Source organism: Ruditapes philippinarum, unplaced genomic scaffold, assembly GCF_026571515.1.
Source record: "Ruditapes philippinarum isolate M1 unplaced genomic scaffold, ASM2657151v2 ctg6225_1_1_1_1, whole genome shotgun sequence".
Taxonomy (NCBI): domain Eukaryota; kingdom Metazoa; phylum Mollusca; class Bivalvia; order Venerida; family Veneridae; genus Ruditapes; species Ruditapes philippinarum.
The window spans coordinates 1-24,990 of NW_026864601.1; the positions used below are offsets into that span (position 1 = coordinate 1).

The 24,990-nt window shown below is 32.8% G+C and overlaps 1 protein-coding gene across 1 annotated transcript; it reads left to right on the forward strand.

The window, feature by feature from the left end:
- Positions 1 to 186: 186 nt before the first annotated feature.
- On the forward strand, positions 187 to 18,077 carry LOC132726241 (WD repeat-containing protein 27-like; the record flags this gene model as incomplete). Its single annotated transcript, XM_060711517.1, has 18 exons — positions 187 to 307; positions 2,677 to 2,890; positions 4,091 to 4,194; positions 4,908 to 4,999; positions 5,491 to 5,723; positions 9,832 to 9,911; positions 10,574 to 10,670; positions 11,143 to 11,220; positions 11,403 to 11,506; positions 12,011 to 12,121; positions 12,657 to 12,829; positions 13,277 to 13,410; positions 13,936 to 14,030; positions 14,826 to 14,947; positions 16,177 to 16,274; positions 16,596 to 16,698; positions 17,112 to 17,210; positions 17,442 to 18,077. Coding segments are annotated over 18 exons (2,109 nt in total), but the record flags the coding sequence as incomplete, so codon positions are not given.
- Positions 18,078 to 24,990: the final 6,913 nt, after the last annotated feature.

Sequence of the window (24,990 nt, forward strand, 5' to 3'; positions counted from 1 at the left end):
TGAAAATTTCTAATTTAATTTTGTTAAATTTACAATATTTTTTATTTTATCATATTTCCAGTCCGTCTGAACCTCTACAGTCTGTATCTTAATTTCATGTTTATATATAGCCCTGCAAAGTGAAAACTCTACAAACAAGTTTTTACTTTGAGATATTTAATTCAAAACAAAAACATATTTTTTTAGATTCGTGTTATAGACCTCACAGATGGTAATGGGTTTAGATGTTTACATCAGTTTGATGTTGGTAAAGTCATTGCTAAGGAGAAGGACCCTAAATTTATGGAACAAAATGAAACCAAGAAAGGTATCAGTATCTTTTATCATCATAATTGGTGTCGATAATGTTTGATTCACATGATCAATTTCACATTTTCTTTAAATAATGATTTTAAGTCTATCATGTTACATAGGATATGAGTTCAAACATCCTTTTTTTTCTTGACTATATTATTAATCTCAAAAATGTTTTTTTTTTTAAACAAACATAATTAAGAGAATGATACATTGTATTAGTTTGATTTTTATACGCCCGTTTGAAAAACGGGACGTATTATGGGAACGCCCCTGGCGGGCGGGCGGAAGGGCGGCGTCCAATTTTGTCCGGAGCATATCTCCTACATGTATTGAGGAATTTTAATGAAACTTCATAGAAATGTTCACCAATATGAGGAGCAGTGTCGCGCACATGAACCAGGTCTCTAGGTCAAAGGTCAAGGTCACACTTAGAGCTCATTGAAAAATGCTTGTCCGGAGCAAAACTTCCACATGTATAGAGGGATTTCAATATTACTTGGCACAAATGTTCACCATTGTGAGGCGGAGTGTCGCGCGCAAGATTCAGGTCCTTGCGGCCAAGGTCAAGGTCACACATAGAGGTCAAAGTTCAGATAAAAATATGAAGATGTGTATATTGACCATTTAGTCATCATTTATTGAGGGATTGTAACACAAATGGTCATTATCAAGACTATGGCTGTGATACATATAATTTAGGTCAATATATACAAGGTCAAGGTCACTAAAGATGATGAAATATCCAGATTTTGTCCGGAGCATATCTCCTACACGCATGGAGGGATTTTAATGAAATTTCATAGAAATGTTCACCATTATGAGAAGCCATGTCACGCACATGAACTAGGTCTCTAGGTCAAAGGTCAAGGTCACACTTAGAGCTCATTGAAAAACGCTTGTCCGGAGCAAAACTTTCACATGCATTGAGGGATTTCAATATAACTTGGCACAAATGTTCACCATTGTGAGGCGGAGTGTCACACACAAAATTCAGGTCCCTGCAGCCAAGGTCAAGGTCACACATAGAAGTCAAAGTTTAGATAAAAATATGAAGATGTGTATAGGGACGATTTAATCATCATTTATTGAGGGATTGTAACACAAATGGTCATTATCATGACTACGGCTGTGACACATGTACTTTAGGTCAATATATGCAAGGTCAAGGTCACTAAAGATGGTGAAATATCCAGATTTTGTCTGGAGCATATCTCCTACATGTATGGAAGAATTTTTATAATACTTTATGGAAATGTTCACCACCATGATATGTATTGCTCCATGCATGATCCAGGTCTCCAGGTCAAAGGTCAAGGTCACACTTAGAGCTCATTGAAAACGCTTGTCCGGAGCAAAACTTCTACATTCATAGGGGGATTTCAATATAACTTGGCACAAATGTTCACCATTGTGAGGCTGAGTGTCTCACGCTAAAATTCAGATCCCTGCGACCAAAGTCAAGGTTACACATAGAGGTCAAAGTTCAGATAAAAATTTGAAGATGTGTATAGGGACCATTTAGTCATCATTTATTGATGGATTGTAGCACAAATGGTAACTATCATGACTACAGGTGTGACACATTTAATTTAGGTTAATATTTGCAAGGTCAAGGTCACTGGAGATGATTAAATATCCAGATGTTGTCCGGAGCATATTTTCTACATGCATGGAGGAATTTTAATGTTACTTTATAGAATTGTTCACCACCATGAGATGTAGTGCCCTGCACATGAACCAAGTCTCTAGGTCAAAGGTGAAGGTCACAGTTAGAGCTCATAGAAATACGCTTGTCTGGAGCAAAACTTCTACATGCATAGAGGGATTTCAATATAATTTGGCACAAATGTTCATCATTGTGAGGCTGAGTGCCGTGCATAAAATTCAGGTCCCTGCGACCAAGGTCAAGGTCACACATCCTGTGCATATCTTCCCTACTGTTTTGTTTTAAGGTTCATTTAACAACACAGTGCCAAGAATAAAAACTTGCTTGCTAGATAACACTTATCCATAATGCCCCCATCTTCATCTAAAGCTTTCGTAAACGGGCGTATTTTGTGACTATGGCACCCTTGTTTTTGTGTGTATTCAAAATTCTCTATGGTTATATAAGCAAGCTATGTAAGCTTTTACTTGCAGAAAGATAGCTTTCTTGGTATAAGATTTGCAAATGGTAATTTGTCTATGCCAATTTATGAGTCTGACATTCTTTGTTCTTGTAAAATTTACAAAGATTTACAAGATAACAGTGAAATACTGGTATAGAAATTAGATACACTGGTTAGAAAACTGCCTGTCTGTTTATGGTAGAGGTAATGTTTTAAATCAACACAAACAATTATAAAAAACAAAATCATAGTATATATATTGATGATTCAGGGCCTGTCACCATAAGTAGTAGACCAACATGGAAGCAGGGAGACCGGAACAATTCAGTGAGTGATGTACCTGACAACATTGATGACAGTGTAGAAGCTGGATCATCTGTACTCTGTTTATATTATACATATGTACATGAAGAGACCCTGGCTAGACAGGCATCTACCGTATCTAGAGATCTACCATTCCTCTCAAACAAAACTGATGTTGTAGGGTTAGCTGTTTATAGTTATATGTTTTATTTGTTGCATTATGTATGTTTATTTTTTTTTTATATTTTATTGCGTTTTACATTGTAATCACAATTTATGTCATATGGTGACTTTCCAAGCTTTACTGGTGGAAGATGACCTCGGGTTCCCCTATGTGCATTATTTCAGGCACAAATGGTCACCCAAGTAGAATTTCTGGCATTCTGTAAGCTAGCTGGATAGATGTATGTTTCATATATATATATAAATAGAAGCAGGATTTATTTCTGAAATAGAAGAAATATCTGTTTATTGTCAAAGGACAATATAGAAATTGACTCTGTTAGTCTGTCTGTGCCTGTCTCTGTCTGTGCCTGTCTCTGTCTGTCTGTCTGTCCATTACACTTTGTGTCTGTTCCGTAGCTCATAACTCAGCTATACATTAAGGAATTTTGTAATAACTTTGCACAAATATTTACTATAATAAGATGACATGTTATTCACAACACCCATACCTCTACTACCATTTATATGTCAAGATTAACATGGATTGTAATTCCTTGTCCAGAGTTTTAGAGAGATTCCAGTGAAACTTTAAATATAGATAAATAACAGTGAGATGGAGTGTATTGCAAGAGAACAATAATCCTATCCAAAATAATTATCAAATTATCTCCCTTAATGTGCATGTAATGCGTTTTAGTGATAAAAATTCAGAAAGTTTTCTGTTGATTTGATTTTATTTCCACAAAATATTTACTGTTGCATGTGCAAATCAGTCATTTATCAAGATTTTAGACTTTTATACATACCTAAAACTTTTGAAATAATTCAATTGTGTTTCATGTAAAACTTCTTTTGGTAGGGGATGTTGGTATCTCTGTTATAATTTTTTTAGCTACTCCACCTGTGTTCTTATCTTTCAGAGGCCATCCATATATTGATTTTAAAGTTCTAACACTTTTGTATAACTGTCACCTGCACTTGAAATATTGCTTCCAGACTATGAATACTTATTTCTGACTTTCACACGTTTCTAGGCATGAGTACATAACTCTCTCATAAATTTTCATCATTATTATAGCCCCTTTGACTGTTTTCACTGTACTTATTCAGGTACTGAAATTTGTTAAAAGAGATATGTAAGGACAGTTATTGTTTCTTAAAGTAATTCAATAAAGTTGTAAAGTTACCTGGTGTATTTAAACCTTGGTTTCTTTCAGTGATTTATTGAAAACCTCTCCTATGTTGATGGTGGGTACAACAGCAGGCATGCTAGAGTTTAATGCTAGAACACTAGATATGGCTGGCTATGTTGACTTTCAAGGTACAGCTCATTGTATTATTATAAAATAAACTTACATGGACAAAAACTATTACTTCCTTGATTTCTTGATGTGACTTACATGTCAATAAACATTTTCTCAAATTGATACCACATGTTTGATATTGTATAATTATAAAGTATCATAAATATATCACCTTCACCTGTATTTGTGTGTGATCAATATACTTCTCTTCATGCAAGTATCTAAATAAAAGCATTACATTAAGTAATCAGTATTTGCCAACATTAAACTAGAAGTAAATTAATTAATCATGAATTAAAGATTACTGTTTGAAATACATGTAAGTGTATGGAAAAATGAACAATCTGAATACTTCTATCAACTTTGAATTAAAAATATAACTCTCTGATTCGACTTTACCCTGCTGAATTTCCTAAATGGATTTGTCCAGCTTCCATATTCTGAACTGTCCATTATCAGTTCTAGGGATATCAAGATGAAAATCTAAAGTTTGCCAGCCAACAGTATAGAGTCTGGTTAGACTGCATGGGAGTGCATGCTACCCTTATTCTGTGCTGGTGGCAAAGGCTAATTACTAATGAAACCAGCAGGGTAAAGGTTAGTATAATAGTGCAGTTTGTTGACAATTCATTGTCTTATTATTGTAATAAATAAAAATAAAATGAAAAGTATTATATATTTCTCTAACAAGGCAATCATATATGACTGATATTAAGACATTATTTATCAGATCCAGTAAGCTGTAAAGATAACTTGAATGCTGATACAAAGACATTGAATGCTGCTGGTACAATTATATTTGGTCAAAGTTCTGATAACAAGGTAGCATATTGTAGCATTTTGTTACTGTAGTAATTCTGATAACTTCCCAATGATCATATAATCTTGAATTATATACCAGGTACATGTAACATTACAAATAAGTTTTTTTCAACAGAGTAAAAACTGGCAAAATGTAAACACCATCATTATGCCTGACCTTTCACCTTTCCATATTGTTTAATTGTTTAAGATATGGGTTTACAGTATATGTAAAGAAATTGAAGTGCAAAGAGTTCAGCTGTTTGATTGGATGTTTCATTGCTTAATTTATTATTGCTTCACAATTATACAGGTATTATTACAGCTTTATGTTGAGCTCTTAATGCCAGATGCTAATTTTCTTGTTATGCTGATTAAGAAAGCATTTGGTTGGAATAGATAAGCATTTGACAGTTCATGAGACTGGCATTAGTTCAGCTTGAAAATTTAATTATGTAACTTTAATAACTTTTATTGATTTTTGGCTGTAATTTTATTTTATATTATCTTAGATTTGGTGCATAGTAGGAAGTCCTTTCCAAAATGTTGTTCATATATTAAAATGGGGAAAGTCAGAAAGTAAATCTAGGAATCAGACACCAGTATCACGAAGTTCTGGGAACCAGACACCAGGGTCACAGAGTTCAAGTGATCTAACAGATATAGAGGACAGATTTTCAGCTATGGATCCCTCTTCTAGAGCTGAAAGTACACAGAAACAAATAGAAATAACAGTATTATCTAAGTATGTTTTATAATGATTATTAATAAACCTGTATATAAATGTACTGCTTTAACCTGTGTTTACATGATAAAGATCAATAACAATACATAAAATATGAGCCTAATAGATAAAATATATATTGAAATGCTGACCAGTGAGTGGCACCTCAGTAAGGGCTATTGGCAGTGCTTCTGTCTTTAAGGTATTACAATTATAGTTTAGAGCAATTTTTATTTGTATATTTTTATCTCATTTCTAAACAATAATTTTAATTGCTAAAAACAATGTGAAAGACATGTAGATGTTAATCATTTCTCATCAATTCTTTAAATTTTCAGAAGAATGTTTTATCATTTATTAAATGTTAGATGATAAATCATTAAATAATGTCAAGGCCTAACTTAAAATGTAATATAAAATCTAAAAACAATTAAATATGAATATCCTTGTATATTGTGAGAAATATAAATTAGAATTAAAGGAAATAAGACTTGGCGGTAATAAGACTAGAACCTCTGACCTGTTTCAATGTGAACATCTAAAATGTGTGGATAAACCCACTGAGCCAGTAGTTCTGTTTAACACAAGTTGTTTAACCTTATAACTATAAACTGACCTACATATTCTGTATTGTTCACCAGATTTACATAATATTGGACTTTCCCATGAACCTTAATAAGCAGATTATCACATTTGGATTAAACATCATTCTGGTATTTTGTAGCAAGTCATATCAATATTTATAAATGGTTTTAATAGAATAATGCTATCTTTTTTAAGAATAGTTCAAGGGTTATGCTGTGTATTTTCTGTTCCAGCTATAAACAAATAATAATTCATAGAGATATTAAATAAGATAAAATCTGACCAGTCTATTAACCCATTACTTCATATACACGCCTTTAACGCCTTTTTCACCCCCCCCCCATTTTTAGCTCGACTTTTCTATGAAAAGGGGAAGCTATCCTACTCGCCCCGGCGTCGGCGTCGGCGTCGGCGTCGGCGTCGGCGTCACACCTTGGTTAAGTTTTTCGTACCACCCCACTTTATTTCAGAAGTATTACAAGTATGGCTTTGAAACTTACCATACTTGTTCACCATCATAACCTCCATCTACAGACAAGAGTACATAACTCTGTCAAGGTTTTTGACAGAATTATGGCCCTTTTTTGACTTAGAAAGTGTATTGAGCTTGGTTAAGTTTTTTGTACCACCTCACTTTATTTCAAAACCATTGGAGGTATTGCTTTGAAACTGACCATACTTGTTTACCATCACGACCTTCATCAACAGACAAGAGGACATAACTCTGTCAAGGTTTTTGACAGAATTATGCCCCTTTTTGACTTAGAAAATACATTGAATATGGGTAAAATCCACTTATTGCCCTTAACCCTTTGAGATATTGCTTTGAAACTTTTTAATGCTATTTCACATCATTACCCCCATCTGTACGCAAGAGAAGGTAACTCTGTCAAGGATTTGTTTTAAAAATTAAGGCCTTTTATCGACTTAGAATCTTGGTTAAGTTTTTAGTACCAGTCCACTTTTTGACTGAACTGTTTGAGATATTAATTTGAAAGTTGGAATACTTGTTTACAATCATGATTCCCAAACATGTCCAGGAGAAGGTAATTCTGTCAAAGATTTTATTTGAATTATGGCCCTTAACTGTCAATGTTTTGTATTATAGGCAAGCACTAAAAAACTTAAAAAATCTAAAAAAATTCATTCCTATCCACTTGTTCACTTTACCATAAATTATGTCATAATAAAATAATTCTTCACTAAATATCTTAATGCTCATGGCCATTGTTCACTTTAAAAATACAGAGATTCTTGTATTGCCTTTTACTGCAAAAACTTTTTTTATTGGCAAGCAATAAAAAAGTCGAGCGCGCTGTCTTACGGACAGCTCTTGTTGTTGTCTCAAATGGTGAAAAAATGCCTTATTTAGGCCCCCAACACTTGTTTTTGTTTGAGAAATGTTGTTAAAAAAAGTGACCAGTTTTTCGGCGCGGCCCCCCAACCAAAAGATACATCAGGGGGTTGCCAAAAGGGGGATGTGCGGAGTCCCCCTCATCGCCAAGAAAATTTTGGACTTGTGAGAGGCTATAAATGACCTCAGATTGATCATAAGGTAATGTGTAACCAACGCTGAAAAAAGCATTTGACTCTATCTCAATCCATTGAGAAGTTGCAGCACTTTGAAATCAATTATGATGGAAAAAATCAACGCAAAATAGTGATTTTTGGCAATTTTGAGATGTCCCCTCGTTGCCATGGTAACAGAAAATTTAAGCCTGAGCATGTTGTTGCAAGGGCAATGGTCCAGTCAACATTTGTGTCAAGTTTGATTAGTGTTGAAGCAGTTTTTATAGTATTATAGCAATTTGAACTTGTAACGGGAGACTTTTCAATGAAAACAGCCATTTTTCACAAAATGCTCATGAAGTAATGGGTTAATGAAAAAAATAAAAAGATCTACAAAACAACAATTTTTCTTCAAATTTATATGACAGGCCATGTTTAAACATGGAAAAACGCGAATTAGGGTAATTTCAAGTATTTTCATCATTTTCTGTTAACCCATTACTTCATATACATGCCTTTTAACGCCTTTTTCACCCCCCCCCCCTTTTTGTTGTCTCAAATGGTGAAAAAATGCCTTATTTAGGCCCCCAACACTTGTTTTTGTTTGAGAAATGTTGTTAAAAAAAGTGACCAGTTTTTCGGCGCGGCCCCCCAACCAAAAGATACATCAGGGGGTTGCCAGAAGGGGGATGTGCCCCTTCTGTTTGGTGGGTTTGAAGGGGGGCGGAGTCCCCCTCATCGCCAAGAAAATTTTGGTCTTGTGAGAGGCTATAAATGACCTCAGATTGATCATAAGGTAAAGTGTAACCAACACTGAAAAGCATTTGACTCTATCTCAATCCATTGAGAAGTTGCAGCACTTTGAAATCAATTATGATGGAAAAAATCAACGCAAAATAGTGATTTTTGGCAATTTTGAGATGTCCCCTCGTTGCCATGGTAACAGAAAATTTAAGCCTGAGCATGTTGTTGCAAGGGCAATGGTCCAGTCAACATTTGTGCCAAGTTTGATTAGTGTTGAAGCAGTTTTTATAGTATTGTAGCAATTTGAACTTGTAACGGGAGACTTTTCAATGAAAACAGCCATTTTTCACAAAATGCTCATGAAGTAATGGGTTAATGAAAAAAATAAAAAAATCTACAAAACAACAATTTTTCTTCAAATTTATATGACAGGCCATGTTTAAACATGGAAAAACGCAAATTAGGGTAATTTCAAGTATTTTCATCATTTTCTGTTAACCCATTACTTCATATACACGCCTTTTAACGCCTTTTTCACCCCCCCCCCCCCCTTTTTGTTGTCTCAAATGGTGAAAAAATGCCTTATTTAGGCCCCCAACACTTGTTTTTGTTTGAGAAATGTTGTTAAAAAAAGTGACCAGTTTTTTGGCGCGGCCCCCCAACCAAAAGATACATCAGGGGGTTGCCAGAAGGGGGATGTGCCCCCTTCTGTTTGGGGGGTTTGAAGGGGGGCGGAGTCAAGAAAATTTTGGACTTGTGAGAGGCTATAAATGACCTCAGATTGATCATAAGGTAACGTGTAACCAACGCTGAAAAGCATTTGACTCTATATCAATCCATTGAGAAGTTGTAGCACTTTGAAATCAATTATGATGGAAAAAATCAACGCAAAATAGTGATTTTTAGCAATTTTGAGATGTCCCCTCATTGCCATGGTAACAGAAAATTTAAGCCTGAGCATGTTGTTGCAAGGGCAATGGTCCAGTCAACATTTGTGCCAAGTTTGATTAGTGTTGAAGCAGTTTTTATAGTATTATAGCAATTTGAACTTGTAACGGGAGACTTTTCAATGAAAACAGCCATTTTTCTCAAAATGCTCATGAAGTAATGGGTTAAAAAGTGGGTGAGACATTCTTTATGTCTATTTATTTACAGATGAATAAACATCATTTCTTTAAGCCTTTAAAGTTGCAGACATATTTAAGGAAGCAGTAAAATGTAGAACACATATTTTCCAGTTGTTAATGTGACTTATAGGAATATATATACATGTATGAAACATTTTTAATAGGTCAGCCTTACTGGATGATTCACCATTGAGAGCTGACATGACACCAAAGACTAAAGATACTAAAGATAAAACCCCTAGAGGTAATAATATAAAGTCATTTACTTTAGAAGAGGTAATAATATAAAGTCATTTACTTTAGAAGATTTAAGTACAAGTAAAGAGCTTTATGCAATATATCTATTTATATGAGATGGGAATTTCATTTTTTCTTGAATTGTGTAATGTTTAGTAAGTCAAAGGTATTTTAGTTCTTTTTTCTGCAAATAATATATTTTGTTTCCTTATAAGAATATTTGTTTAAAGAAGTTTTTGTATTGCTGCTCATATATTCAGGCATTTTGTTTTTATTAGAAGTTATATAAATATAAAATGAAATGTGAAGCTACTGTCATCCCTATTTTCATGCCTCAGGAAAGGAGAGCATAATTTTAGTCGCTGCATTGTCTCTCCTTCAATCTGTCTTGTCCATCCTTCTGGTCAGAACAATTGCTACTTAGGTGGCTATGAGAATAAAAGATAACAGTAAAATTTGAGGAAAAAGTTTGTGGCGAAAATAGTTTTTTTACATGGCTTTCTGAAGAAAGGGAAGAACAATAAGGTAGCCACACATTTGCCATTTTGTTAGAATGTCTGTTTGTCTGTTCGCCATACTCATGTCTGAAGGATTCTATATGTGATATTTCTTATTCTAGGTTTTCTTTCTTCTTTCTTGAAATTTTATATGCATTTTTTTTATTGTCAGATTTTGTAACTCCTCCAAAGAAAGGTGCTATATTAGATAAACAGCCAGTCACATTCAAGACAAAAATAAAATCATCTGGTTATACTGCTGCTCCAAGGTATTTATATTGTCAGTGTTCTTTTCACCACTTTATTTGTATAATGGGTTGGTCCTGCTTTCAGTTTAGAACTTTCCATTGTTATTTGAAGGGTAATCATTATAATTAAAAATCCAAAATTGATTACTACATGTATATACAGACAAGTCATTAGCGCTGCTTGTATGTAAGTTGTATGTCTTCTTTTATGGAAACAATAGATGTTTATTGGTTTAAACATATTTATTTAAGCTCGATTGCGAAACAAGTTCTTGCAACTTATATTAATCACTTTCGAGTCCGCTTCCTGGAACCAACCAGTACTGGTGTCATATGAAGAAACATGGTCGTGACCCGAGTAGGGCTCAAACCCATGATCTCTGGGTTGAGAGGCAGACACCTTAGCCACTAGGCCACCTCTCCCCTATAGATGTTTATTGTAGTTACACGTAGCAGATAATTGTTGTTGGATTATCATATATTTTTCTTTTAGAATGACCATGTTTACACCATCAACAAACATTTCTGCAAAACCTAAAATACTGGCAAAGTCAAGTGCTAGGCAGACTCAGTAAGTATACATGTATCTTACATTAACATTTATTTTAACGAAACATATTTCATACATAATTATTGTAGAGATATAGTAAACATTTAAATTTTGTTCAATTTTGTATGTATGAATTTTGTATTGCTGTATGATAGATACTAAGAATGTTATAGCGTATATTAATATAATAAATGTATATATAGGTCAGCTCGAGAGTACCCAGTACGTGGTAACCCTCCAGTAAATCTTTTGACAAAATTTGATGTCGCTGAGAGACCAACAGCTGTCAACACAATAACTGTTTCTGGTAATGTAGAATTTAAAAATATAATTGAGCCGCATCACGACAAAACCAATATAATGCATCCGCGCAGTCTGATCAGGATCCATGCTGTTTGCTTACCTACCCTATTACAAGTAGCAAAACTGATAGCGTACAGCATGGATCCTGATCAGACTGTGCGGAAGCGCAGGCTGGTCTGGATCCATGCTGATTGCAAACGCATTACGTTGGTTTTGTCATGGCGCGGCCCATATGTATATGCTGAACAGTAAATTAAAGCCCTTAGTTAACTTGATTACTGTCATGGATAGTGTAAAGTAGATTTTAACTGTTTTCCTGTCTACTCAGCCATTCTGTTGAATACTGCCTTTTAACTATATAAGTATTTGCTTTATCAATTGAGTTTGTTTTAAAGAAATTTGATTACATAGAATTTCTTTTTTGCATATTATTTGAACAACCTTGTTATAACTTTTTTATGAACATACAAGCTGTGCTTGGATCTGAAATTATTGAAAATTGTAAAAGTTATTTATAATTGTACAGATGGAGGTCAGAACCTAGCATGTGCTCTTGCCAATAAGTCAGCCCTTGTGTTCAGTGTTCCATTGTCAAATAAAGGTTCTACAGCCTATACAGGTAGATATATAATTATAAAATATGTAAATAATTAAAGTGGTACTTTAATAGCATATGATTATAATAAGATACATTTTGCATTTGTTTTCTTTTTTCAGAGAAATACACACATAGTTTATTATGCAGTAAATAAATTAGAAAACTCAATTATGTTTGTATAATATTTTCAATTGAAAAGATATACACATGATTATAGATTTACTTTTGTTTCACTTATAACATTATATTCAAATGAAATAGCATCCCCAACTAAAGGCATTGCCTTGTCCATCCCACTTTTCATCCACCCTGGCTATGTAAAGTAAATAGGGGTCATCTTATTGTAATACAGAACAGAAGAGAACAATTAATATCATATCATAAGAATAGAATCAGAGGCAATGGCCCTGTGTTCAGAAAAAAATTGTAGTTAAAGAAATATCATTAAATCATTAAAGGATGGTATATGGCTAACCTTTGCTCAGTTTTATGGCCATTGTAACAATTTTGTGGTATATAATACTAAGAAACTTTTATCAAGTGCTCTGTTATTTAGGACATAACCACATAGTGACCTGTGTAGACTGGAGTCATACTGGTTCCCGGCTTCTCACATGTTCTGATGATAAGACAGCATGTGTATGGGTCAAAGGTCAATCAGATCCTGTAATGACCTTTGACAGAATGGTTAAAAACACAGCTAATACGGAGAGTAAAATTAACAAAAAGGTATGTTAAATAAATGCTGATGGTGTTTGTCTTTCATATACAATACTCTTATTGCAGACACAAGTTTAAACATAGGATCATTGTTAAGTTAACTTCACTGCATCTAATTTTTCCTTCTTTTAGAAAAACCTTATATGATGATGATCATCATCATCAACAACAACAACAACATAATTATCATGATCATCATCAACATCATCATCATCATCAACATAATCATCTTTGTCAACATTAGTATTATATATGATATGAATAGCTTTCTTTTTTTATTGATGCTTATTAAAAGTTTTCACAAAATCATTTACAAATTGAAATATATATGAAAATTTATAAAAATCTAATTATTCTGTTTTCTACTTCTAAATAAAAGTATTTTAACAGATGAATAGGTTTGAAATTTATTGTGTTTGAAAAAAAATGTTATAGCAATAGTTATTTATTTTGCAGGATAACAAAGCCTATACTAAAGAAGTGCACTTTGGACAGTTTTATTTCATGGATAAATTTATTTTACTGTGTGTTGGAAACCAACTTCTCATGTATAAATATTATATAGATACCAACAAAAATGATATACAAAGGTAAGTGTATGATTTAGTCTTAAAAAATCTAAAATCAGTTACAATTTATGAAGCAATTTGTTTTTGTTATGTACATAAAAGCCGCTATTTTTCAAATAAAAAAATGATTTAGCTTCATAATTCTAGTCATAAAAGTTTTAAAAGTCATTCTTTACAACAGCTTTAGAAATACTAAGATTGTTTATTTATTTTCGTATTTGTAACAATGGTATAAACAAACTTGATATTTAAAAATGCTAGCCATTGAAAATCAATGATTTTAGCCATGTCACGACAAAACCAACATAGTGCGTTTGCGACCAGCATGGATCCAGACCAGCCTGCACATCTGCACAGTCTGATCAGGATCCATGCTGTTCGCTTACCAACTCTATTACAAGTAGAGAAACTGATAGCGAACAGCATGGATCCTGATCAGACTGCGCGGATGGGCAGGCTGGTCTGGATCCATGCTGGTCGTAAACACACTTTGTTGGTTTTGTCATGACACAGCTCATTTGTTAATGACATATTGTATGGTTACAGGTATTTAGCTCAGGGTAAATATAAGCTGGTACAAGAATGGGGTGTAGAGTCACAACAAGTGACAGCCATGTCAGCCATTAACAGTTTCCTGTCTTGTATCCTTCTATAGTGTATATGTACTGCAAATATGGGCAGTTTTTGTTCACAAGAGATATTGATATACTTTCATGTTGCCTTTAACTATTGTGCCCATATGTTTTAGATAGATTGAATTAGTGCTTATAATTAACGAATATAACTACAATATATATTAGGTATATATTTTTATAATCTTTCATATATGTTTGTCTGACTATCTACCTGACTTTAAACTTTTGTTCAGTGAACTTTTACTCCATTACAGCCTCTTTAAGACAATTTGGCGCCAAACGTATTGCAAAGGTGCACTTATTATTTGTCGATAGGGTGAATTTCAGGCAATACTTGTTTCTAAAATAATATAGTGTTAATGAAATAATATGATTCATGTGACATTACTATGTAATAGCAATCTTATTTAAAAGGATAGCCATACTGGAAGTATAATTTATTTAAGAATGTTAAAAGTATATTCATAAGATTATTTGAAAATAAATATAGGATTTCTGTTAGTTTAAACATATTGATTTAAGTAAAAGTTTGATTGTGTTGGAAGGTATAAGCTTATTGAAACACTGTTAGATATTTACCTGGAACCAGCCAGTACTAAGCAAAGAGTGTGAAATTTCTTGCTCAAGGAAACAGTGGCTTGCCCCTGACCGGGGTTTGAACCCACACGGCTATCACTCTTTAGATAACTAGTCCAATGTGTAAACCTCTTTACCATGCTGCTACACAGTACAAGGATTTCTGTTGATTTAAAGAAAAAATAATACGCTTGAGCAAAGATTTCCTTGACACATGTACATCAGATATTGTATTATGTGCATGCAGTAACAAGAGTATAGAAGTATTTGATCTGAACACTGGACAGATGGTGAGAAAAATGACAGATGTTCATTCAAGACCTGTACATGCATTATGTCAAAATGAGGTATCATTTGGATTTTATATTGTATTTGTTTTTTTTCCTTCATTTAGTTTTGTGTGCTAGATTTTTTTGTCATGTGACCTTACAGTTTGAGTTTGACTAACGTTTATACCATCAGAACTGAAGGTTTAGTGTGAACTAAATTTTCTTGTCTATTGTGAGTCACCTTAAACAATATATATTTTTAACCTTTCTGAAAGTACAAGACATCAAATATGATGGGTGGCAAGCTGGTACAAGTTAAACTTCACCTGCAAAGGTCAAATGTCAGACACTTTAATGTCTTTTCTTCCTTAAGGGCTTTCATCAAATTTACCTAAAAAATTTTACATTCAAAAGTAATAACAAATGGACCTGTCTAAAATCCTCTGTCTTAAAGACTGTGGGGGTATTCATTATTCCTGTGACAGCTCTAGTTTATTATTGTAATCTTTGTCAGTCTTTCATAGCATTCTTGTTTTATCATTTATTCTGTATTCTTGCATTGATTTTGCTATTCTGTAAAATAAATCTTATTATGCAAATTTGGCACAAATGTAGTATAAGGCATGATTTATCCTGATAGATACCATATTTGTTGCTTTAAGGTGAATATCATACTTGAGGTTATTCGCTCCTTTTTGAAGAATAAAAGGTTGTGGCATTGTCATGATCCACTCATAGGTGCCGGGGTCAGCATCAGTGTTGGTTAACCTTTTTTGGTTAAGTTTTTGTTTACGGTACAAATAAAGCCATAACATTGAAACTTCATATGTGGACCTTGATGAGTTAGATTTTTTTTTGCCCTAAAGAACTTTTTGTGAAGGTTAACTTCTCAAATACTATCAAAGATATCCACTTTACTTGTTCCCTGTAAAAATTGGATTGCATTTCAAAGAGACAGATAACCCTTCAGGGACAATTATCTCCCTTTTTATTTTTGTTTATATTTTCATAATTTTCTCAAAAACCATCACAAATATACACTTTAAACTGGAAAAACTTGTTGAATATCAAGGCAACAATTTCTGCCAAACTGTATCAAAATAATGCCCACTTTTCTACGAGTTAACAAGTTGTTTGATATAGTGAAGAAAAACACCCTCATATTGTCAAATTTAAGTGAATATTAAATAAATCTGTTGGGTTTTGAATAAAAGAATTACAGTGTTTTTGACATTATTGAATTGGTTGTTTGATTTATATATATGAACATACAATTATTGTTTTTACAAATGTATTTTATAATATAGGGATCACAATTTGTATCTCATCCATCAAGTGCCTATGATTTGTTTGCCTCGGCTGCAGCAGGTGATTGTATCAAACTGTGGGATCTTAGAACTAACAGGTACATTAAACTATATATTTCCTTTATTTGTGATTGCTTATTTTTCAATTTTCTGTAAGATCTTGTCTCTCCACAATTGCATAAAAGAGTTTAAAGTGTATTGCTTTTGTGATATAAAAAGCCATTTACTGGGTCAAAGAGAAATTTCAAGATATTTAAATTGTCATTAGGCATTAACATATTGTTTTGAGGATCCCATGTGATTCTAAATATATATTAGAGTGATGATTATTTTTAGACAGTTTGGTATGATACTTGAAAGTTTGTGTTTCTAACATTGACAATATGAATGTCAATATGAAAATGTTGTAAATATTTCAGATGTGTAAGGAGATATGAAGGTCATTTAAACAGAGTTCACCCATGTGGTTTATCATTTAGTCCTTGTGGAAGATTTATTGCTACAGGATCAGAAGATAAATGTGTAAGTTATATATCATGTACATTTTTGTGCATTGTTTGCTAGTCTTATTTTTTACAGAATTGTCTAATATTATTCTGTTTGAAGCAGTTATTTAAAAAAATTTGAATTGAACAAGTACAGTTTTTACTTTATTCACAATTTTAGTCATTGTTTCTGCTTGCAGAATAACATATTTAGGAGTAAAAAAAAGCATCTGTTAAGATATCAGTATAAGATAAACTATAAATGTAGATTTAAATATATTTATCATAACAACCATTTTAGTAGAGGGTGGTATTGCAAGAATCAAATTTAACAGTATGGATACCATTGCTATCTATCTCATGTACATTGCATGTTTAATTTCATAGTTAAACATTGTATATGTTATTTCAGAGTTATATGTCTCATGTACATTGTATGTTAAATTTCAGAGTTATATATTTGACATGAGATCAGGGACATTTTTACATAAATTACAAGGTCACAATGATGTTGTGTCTGATGTAGCATTTCACCCTTCAACTCCGCAGGTGACTTATTTTATCATTGAAACATTTATTGATCAGTATATTCAGTCATTATTTTACAAGCTATTGTAGTACAACACTCTTTTATATGCTTATACACAAAACTGTTCATATGTTTTATTACTCTATGAACTTTATCTTCTTTTATAAGTATTTTCGTTGTTTCCCTGTAATATGATACTATCTTACTTTTTGAATAATGATTATTACAATTATATTTGTATTTATTTTCAGCTTTTCACATGTAGTCTAGACGGAAAGTTAAACCAATACACCAACAGATGATAACAAATTCAAGTTTTAGTCTTGGTACATTTGTGCTGTCTTAAAAATCTAGTCCTTGCAAAATTGCCAAATACGATTAAAGTGGTCAAGGTGAACAAGTCATGTTAATGTACTTGAGCAAGATATACAGGATAGGAAAATGTTGTTGTATATCGTTGAGCTTCCAGATATAATTGACTGTAATCCGCCTGAAAGGAAGATGGATTGTGGGATTGACAACACTCATGATTTAAACATGAGAAGAAATCAACGCTGATTTACATAGCAGAGAATGAATATATGAATAAATTGTGAGAATGCAAATTTTCAATACATTAACTATGTAAAATTGATATGTAATATCAGTAAACAAATGATTAACTCTTGGTGTCTATCGCTTTCAGAAAGAATCTCATGGTATCAAAGATAATATTGTGGGGATTAAAATGTTCATCTTTTATTACATTCACTTAAAACTACCTCTACATGATGTGTTTCAAAAATATGCTTTGTGTTCTTCACTTAAATTTCTCATTAATTATCTCTTGATGCTGACTTAATTCAATATAATTGTTTGTCATTTTAAGTTAATAGTCAAACTATTTTTAGATGTTCACATTATTCAGATTGGAATTCAGTTGCACTTGTTCACAAATGCTTTATTTCAAGTGAAATAATTTTCTGTTGTGTTTTTCGATTGTTGAATATAAGAATAAGGAAAAAAGATGAATAAACTTGTCATAGACAAAACATTTTCTTATTTTGTTTTTATTATGCCACCGCAGCATCTGCGATGCGGTGGCATATAGCGATTCACCTGTGTGTATGTATGTGTGTGTTTGTGTGTGTGTTATATAGATTATATAGTGAACTTAAAAAATCTCCTTGTGAAAAACTACTAGTCCAGTTTCAAACAAACTTGGCAGGATTGAACCTTGGGTGCAGAAATTCCATGCAGAAATCTGGTTGCCATGGCAACCAAAAGGAATTATAAGAATAAATTTAAAAAATCTTCTTGTAAAGACCCAAAAGGCCTAGAGCTAAGATATTTTGCATAAGGCATTGTCTGGTAGACTTCTAACAAGATTCTTCAAATTATAGCCCAGGGGTCAAAATTGGCCCCGCCCCGGGGGTCATTGATTTTCACTATGTACATATAGTAAAAACTTAAAATACCTTCGTGTAAAAACCCAAAAGGCCTAGAGCTTAGATATTTTGCATAAGGCATCATCTGGTAGACCCTTACCAAGATTGTTCAAATTATAGCCCTTGGGTCAAAATCGGTCCTGCCCCGGGGTCATTGATTTTCGCTATATGTACATATAGTAAAAACTTAAAACACCTTCTTGTAAAGACCCAAAAGGCCTAAAGCTTAGATATTTTGCATAAGGCATTGTCTGGTAGACCTCTACCCAGATTGTTCAAATTATAGCCCTGGGGTCAAAATCGGCCCCGCCCAGGGGTCATTGGTTTTCCTTATATGTATATAGTAAAAACTTAAAAAAGATTCTTCTAGCAATTGACAAATACTAGAGGTTAGATATTTTGCATGAAACATTGTGTTGTAAACCTCTAGCAAGATTGTTCAAATTATAACCCTAGGGTCAAAATTGCCCCCGCCCTGGGGGTCATTGATTTCAATATATACATATAGTAAAAAATAAAAAAATGTTATTATCTGAAGGTACAAGGCTTAGAGCTTTAATATTTGTTAAATAATATCATCTAAAGGTACTCTACTAAAGTTGTTCAAATTTTGCCTCTTATGTCAAAATTAGCCCCGCCCTTGGGAGCCATAGGTTTATCTTTTATGTATATAGTTAAAACTTAAAAAATCATCCTCTCAAAATTTACAAAGGATAGAGTTAAGATATTTTGCATGAAACATTGTGTAGTGAACCTCTAGCAAGATTGTTCAAATTATAGCCCTGGGGTCAAAATTGGTTCCGCCCTGGGGGTCATTGATTTTCATTATGTACATATAGTGAAAAAAAAAATTTTGTCTGAAGGTTCAAGGCATAGAGCTTTGATGTTTGATATATAATATCATCTATAGGTCCTCTACCAAAGTTGTTCAAGTGTCAAAAATTGGCCCTGCCTGGGGGCAGTGATTCTCATTATGTACACGTAGTAAAAACGGAAAATAAAACAAATGTTTTCTGAATTGGAGAAAGCTATAGCTTAGATATTTGACTTGAAATGTTGTGTGGTGGACCTGTATCAAGATTGTTACTAAACCCTTGGGTCAAAATTATGCCTTGCCCAAGGGGACAGTGACCTACTTTCTTGTCCTTTGATGTACAGCAATGACATTTTGACCATGTGCACAGTTTAGTTGTAAAATTGAACTTTGACCTAGATTTTGATGATGTGACCTACTTTCTTGTCCTTTGATGTACAGCTATGAAATTTGAACCATGCGGTGGCATAGCATTTTTCTCAAATGCAATCTTGTTTGATCTGAAAAAGCTACATTTTTTTCCTAAATAACGATCAACTTTGCCTTGACCTAGTAAATGTTGTCGAATCTACTGTTTTAAGATTTTGTGCGGAGGTTGGTCATGATTGGGAGACGGTCCTTATTGTTTTTGAGGTCAATTGAGTAGAGAATGTCTGGGCCCGAAGTCTTAAGATTAAACGTGGATGTTGGTTGTGGTAAGTAAACGACTCTTTGAGGTCAGTTGGCCAAAAGTTAAGATCTATGTGGTTTTTAGCCCATGTATATTATGTATAGGTGAATCATGACCATGTCACAGGTAAATTTCATTGTGGAAATTGGTCATGACTAGGAGACGAGGTCAAGGTCTTTGGTTTTTACTTAAACAATTGTATTTAAGCAATTAGAAATATGGTCAAGCTATCACGTCCATAGTGACCCCGTAAACAGTCCGATCAAAAGGTCTAAGTAACATGACTTATTGCTTTATTGGTTTTCATAAGGGGGCATTCTCGTCACAAACATAATTTGTAGAAACATTCAAAACCACAAGATATTTCTAAATCGACAAACTGATCTGTCAATCAACTCGCAAAATGTAACGTTATGTTTCAATTAAACCAGGACTCTTTTATACCCCATATTGTGTAGCTTATCTTTAAAGGAAAATATTTTAAATAATCGTTAGTTTGACGTTTTAATTCGAAGATTTCAATCCATATAAAGCAACCGAGGTCAAGAAGAATCTGTTGCATATTTCATTTTCTCTTTTATGTGAACGAACAAAATTCATCAATTTTGCAAAAGTTAAATCTGCAAGTATAAAAAAAAATCAAATATTTGTAGCAATATAGTTCTGACTGAATAACCTGATGGTGTTTTTATGACTAACATGTATAGACTAGCAGTAACTAACTGCATTAAATATGCTCAGAATGAGGTCTCTTATAAAACACTAGATTTGTTATCTATTTTATTTTTTTGTTAAATTGTTTATAAATCAATGTGTTCATTTTAAAGTGATGTTTGTTGTATATAACGAAAAATGTATTAGTCCTGAGTTTTCGTAATTTTCTAAGTAGTTCACGAATTGTACACAATTTTGTTTCTTAGTAAATACGAATCAGTTACATACAGAGGCAAGATGTTTGCTTTAGGGATGTATTTATAAGAATAAATAAAGATCGTGTCAACGAAATAATTTTTTTTTCATCATTGCAAATATCCAAGTCGTTTCGATTGAAAGAAATTTTTTAACTGTTATTTATTTTATTTTGTGAGGATTTGATCAAACATGAAATTAATTATTTTTAAGAGAAATAAGATACTACTAATAATGATAATTATAATAATAAAAGAAATGATAATGGATGACAAGCATTGTCACTCATAGACTTTATATAACATTTTGAAAATGTCAAGGCCGGGCAAGTTATTGTAAAAGTGTGCGTTTCTTATTTGTTACCGCAAACGATATTATGTGACAAACCTTATTTATCCTATTGCGATTGTTTACAATATAACCTGATTAGGCATTGATTATTGTTATTGTTATGAAAATAATGAGATTTGGTCAATTTTGACCAAAACGGAAAATTGCGTGTACTTGTCAATAAAGTCTAGAATAATATCTCAATGGAGAATAGGCATTATATTTGGCTTTCTCTGACAATATGATTGCCAAATGTTCACGCACGTCAATCAAATAGAGATTTATAGACAACATGAACAATGATCCGTTATAAAATAGTGCAAGGAAGAACGATTATTTTACACAAGCAATGAAATCTGTCACTATTTTATTTGCTTTGAAGTTGATTATATATGACATTAATGACATTGTGACTACAAGAAAAAAAGTATAATAAGTAAACATCAGGAGTCAAATGATGTGTATTATTGTATCGTCATACTAAAGATGAAGAAATCATTTAGAAAGAATAATTCAGACATCAGCAAACAGACATAGACAATGATAAAAAAATTAAAAGAGTAAGGATAAATAATTGACTGTAATTGACTCCACCAGAAAGGAAGATGGATTGTGGGTTATATAACACTAATAATTTAATCATAACGGCAGATTATATTATTGTTCATATTCATGAGTATTAAAATCTATACTGTTTTTATTCCTATAAGAAGAGGTGAAACAAAACAGTTTTGTCTAAACATAATTTCAAGTTCTTTTCCGAAAATACTTATATCGAATTTTTCATGTAAAGAGACTGATTGCTAAGAGATTTGAAATACTAATACACATTGTAGTTCATTTAATTAACTTACAGTTTGTGCTATAAAAGGTCGTCCTTTGGAGATGCGAACATGCTTTGCTGTTTTATTTCAGACAACCATGTATGTAATGTATCTAAAACCTACATCGTATAGATATGTTTTCAATATTTAGAAACATCGGATTTATGTTTATAATTGCGATCTATAGATGTCTTGGCTGAAAAGCAAATCAAGATGAATTGTATCTATATTGGTTTGGTACCGTGTATCTATATCATTACAAGATAGTAAAATTGAATGACCCAGACATTTATCCCCACAAAACATACATAAACCTTCTCCTGTCTTTTTATTTGGAATATAAAGATAGTATATGTAACTCTTTAAATCTGATATAAAGATTAAAAAAAATCAATAAAATCGCACTGACAGACTACAGTAATGCAGTGTAAACTTCAATCGGCATTCAAATGTAAGTCAACTTTTAATCTAGAAATGCATAGTTTCAAAGAAATCTTCTGTTTACTAAATAAGTTATAAGGTTTAAAATGGGCCTTTAAGTCACATGTAAATATGACAAGGGATACGTAGTCAAAGATGATTGTTTTAAAACTTTATACAAATTTATTTTAGTTCGAATGTGTTGGAAGCTATAAGCTTATTGAGACACTCTCGAATCCGTTCCAGGAACCAACCAGTACTAAGCAATGAATATAAAGTTTCTTGCTGAAGGAAACAACGGCTTGCCCCTGTCAGAGTTTGAACCCACTCGGTCAGCAATCCTTAGATTACTAGTCCGACGCGTTAACCACTCGGCCACGCTGCCAATCATTAAAACTTTAAATACTATTGGAAATATTATTAAAACATATCCTGTGAATAATGTACTTACGCACTGTCATACAGCATGATTATTAAAAATGGATTTCTTGTTGTAACTCTAGTAGGCATCAGGTCGAAGAACTCACTTAACTAGTTGTTGTTGTAAAGTTGTTTCCTTTAAACGTAATAGAAGATGGCGATTTGCGCTATGTTAATTAATTAGCTTGTCTAATGGAAAGTTTTATTTCATTATGAAGAAGGAATAGAAAGCTTATACCATTTGTTCTCTCTTTATACCATATTTACTGTGTTAAGAGTGGGTGATAAATAAATAATAAAACGTCTCTCTGAATCTACTACTGGTGCTTGTTATAAAGCGTGAGCACAAGTTATCGTCAAAGGCTGCCGAGAAAAATCACGACAAGCATTTCCTCGTTCAATGACATTGCTTTGTCGCACACTACAAGATTAAATTGAGACTTTTCAGTTAAAAAGACTTGTATTCATTGAACGCCGCCCTTTCCTTATTGATCATGTTTTTCATATTAATTACTCTCAAGACCTGGTTCTATGTGACTTATTCCTTATACTTTTGCAATGAATGTGAAGATTTAAACTTTGTTTTCAGGCTACACAGAAGTGTTTTATCTTGTGTATATAGTAAATGGGTTATAAATTGTCACGAAAGAAGGAAGTTGGTTGCATTAATTTTAATATCTAGAACACCACCCGTACCTGCTGGCGAGGAACTTATAATCAAAGCACAGAAGGCGCTGAATTTGTTTGGGTCTCAGAATGTCAGAAAGGTGAAGGTTGTGAGATTATAAACCAATTTGTTTTTGTATAGTGCCACCAATGCTTTCCAGCGTTTTAATTGTAGTAATTTGGCTATATGACTAATTTCAACACTGATATTCAATCCAATGTTTATTTGACTTTATCAATTTGAAAAAAAATGAGTTGCCTTACCTGGGATTTGAACTCCAGACCTCTCGCTTCCTAAGCGAGCGCGCAAACCCCAAGGCCACGGTAAATTTATATGTAAACGGCATACAGAAAACCGTATTATTCTAAATTAGGGTTTGTAACAAAGCTAACTGTTGTTCATTATCATGGAGCTTACTATAAGCATGTATATCTAAAAAGAATAAAACAATATTAGAAATCTTCGACCATTCGGGAATTATTTTGCTTAAAAATTAATGCGCCTGTCATTTGACCATCTTTACGCAGTGATCTTCCCTGTTTTTTCCGGCGTTATTGTACATATTAAAGGGAAGTAACCGCTTCAAAAAAGCGGACTACTTTCGGCAATTGCAATTAACAGCATTAGAGTCTGAAATTTCGCTACCATTATTTGCGGTCTGACGAATTGTTTTGCAATACCAGCCTCTACAGTATATTGATTTCCATTAACGGTATGAAAAATATTGAACTTTGGTCAATTTTGACCAGAAATACAATTCGTGTGTAATTGTCAATCTAGTGCTATATATTTGTCAGATGGAAAAGAGATTATTTCTTGTATTTCTTTCCAACAGAATAATTACTACAAGTTCATCCAAAGTCCATCGAATATTAAATAGTGTACTACTGGCTAATTGTTGCATAGGAATTTAAAGTATTTTGTATCGCAATTCCAGTTATTCATTTACAACATTTTATATTTTTGAAACAGGAAAAAACACTACGGGGAATACATGTATAAGACATTACATCTAATTATTAACATAAACTAAGAAGAAAAGAAACATACAAAACACGAAAGAAACCATTTGAAATAAACACTTTTGTTTTCTTATCACTGAACACTTTAATGCTCAATGATTAATACGATGAGGGGCATTAATACGAATATAATCATTATGTATAAAATAAATCATTTAGCCCAAAAGATTACTTTCTAACTAAGTTTTGGCTATAAACACTTCTGATATTGTAAGATCTTTATTGACTTTGCCTTGAAAATATACAATATTATGAATATAATAAGTATGCTATCAGCGTAAGCTTTGTCTACATCAT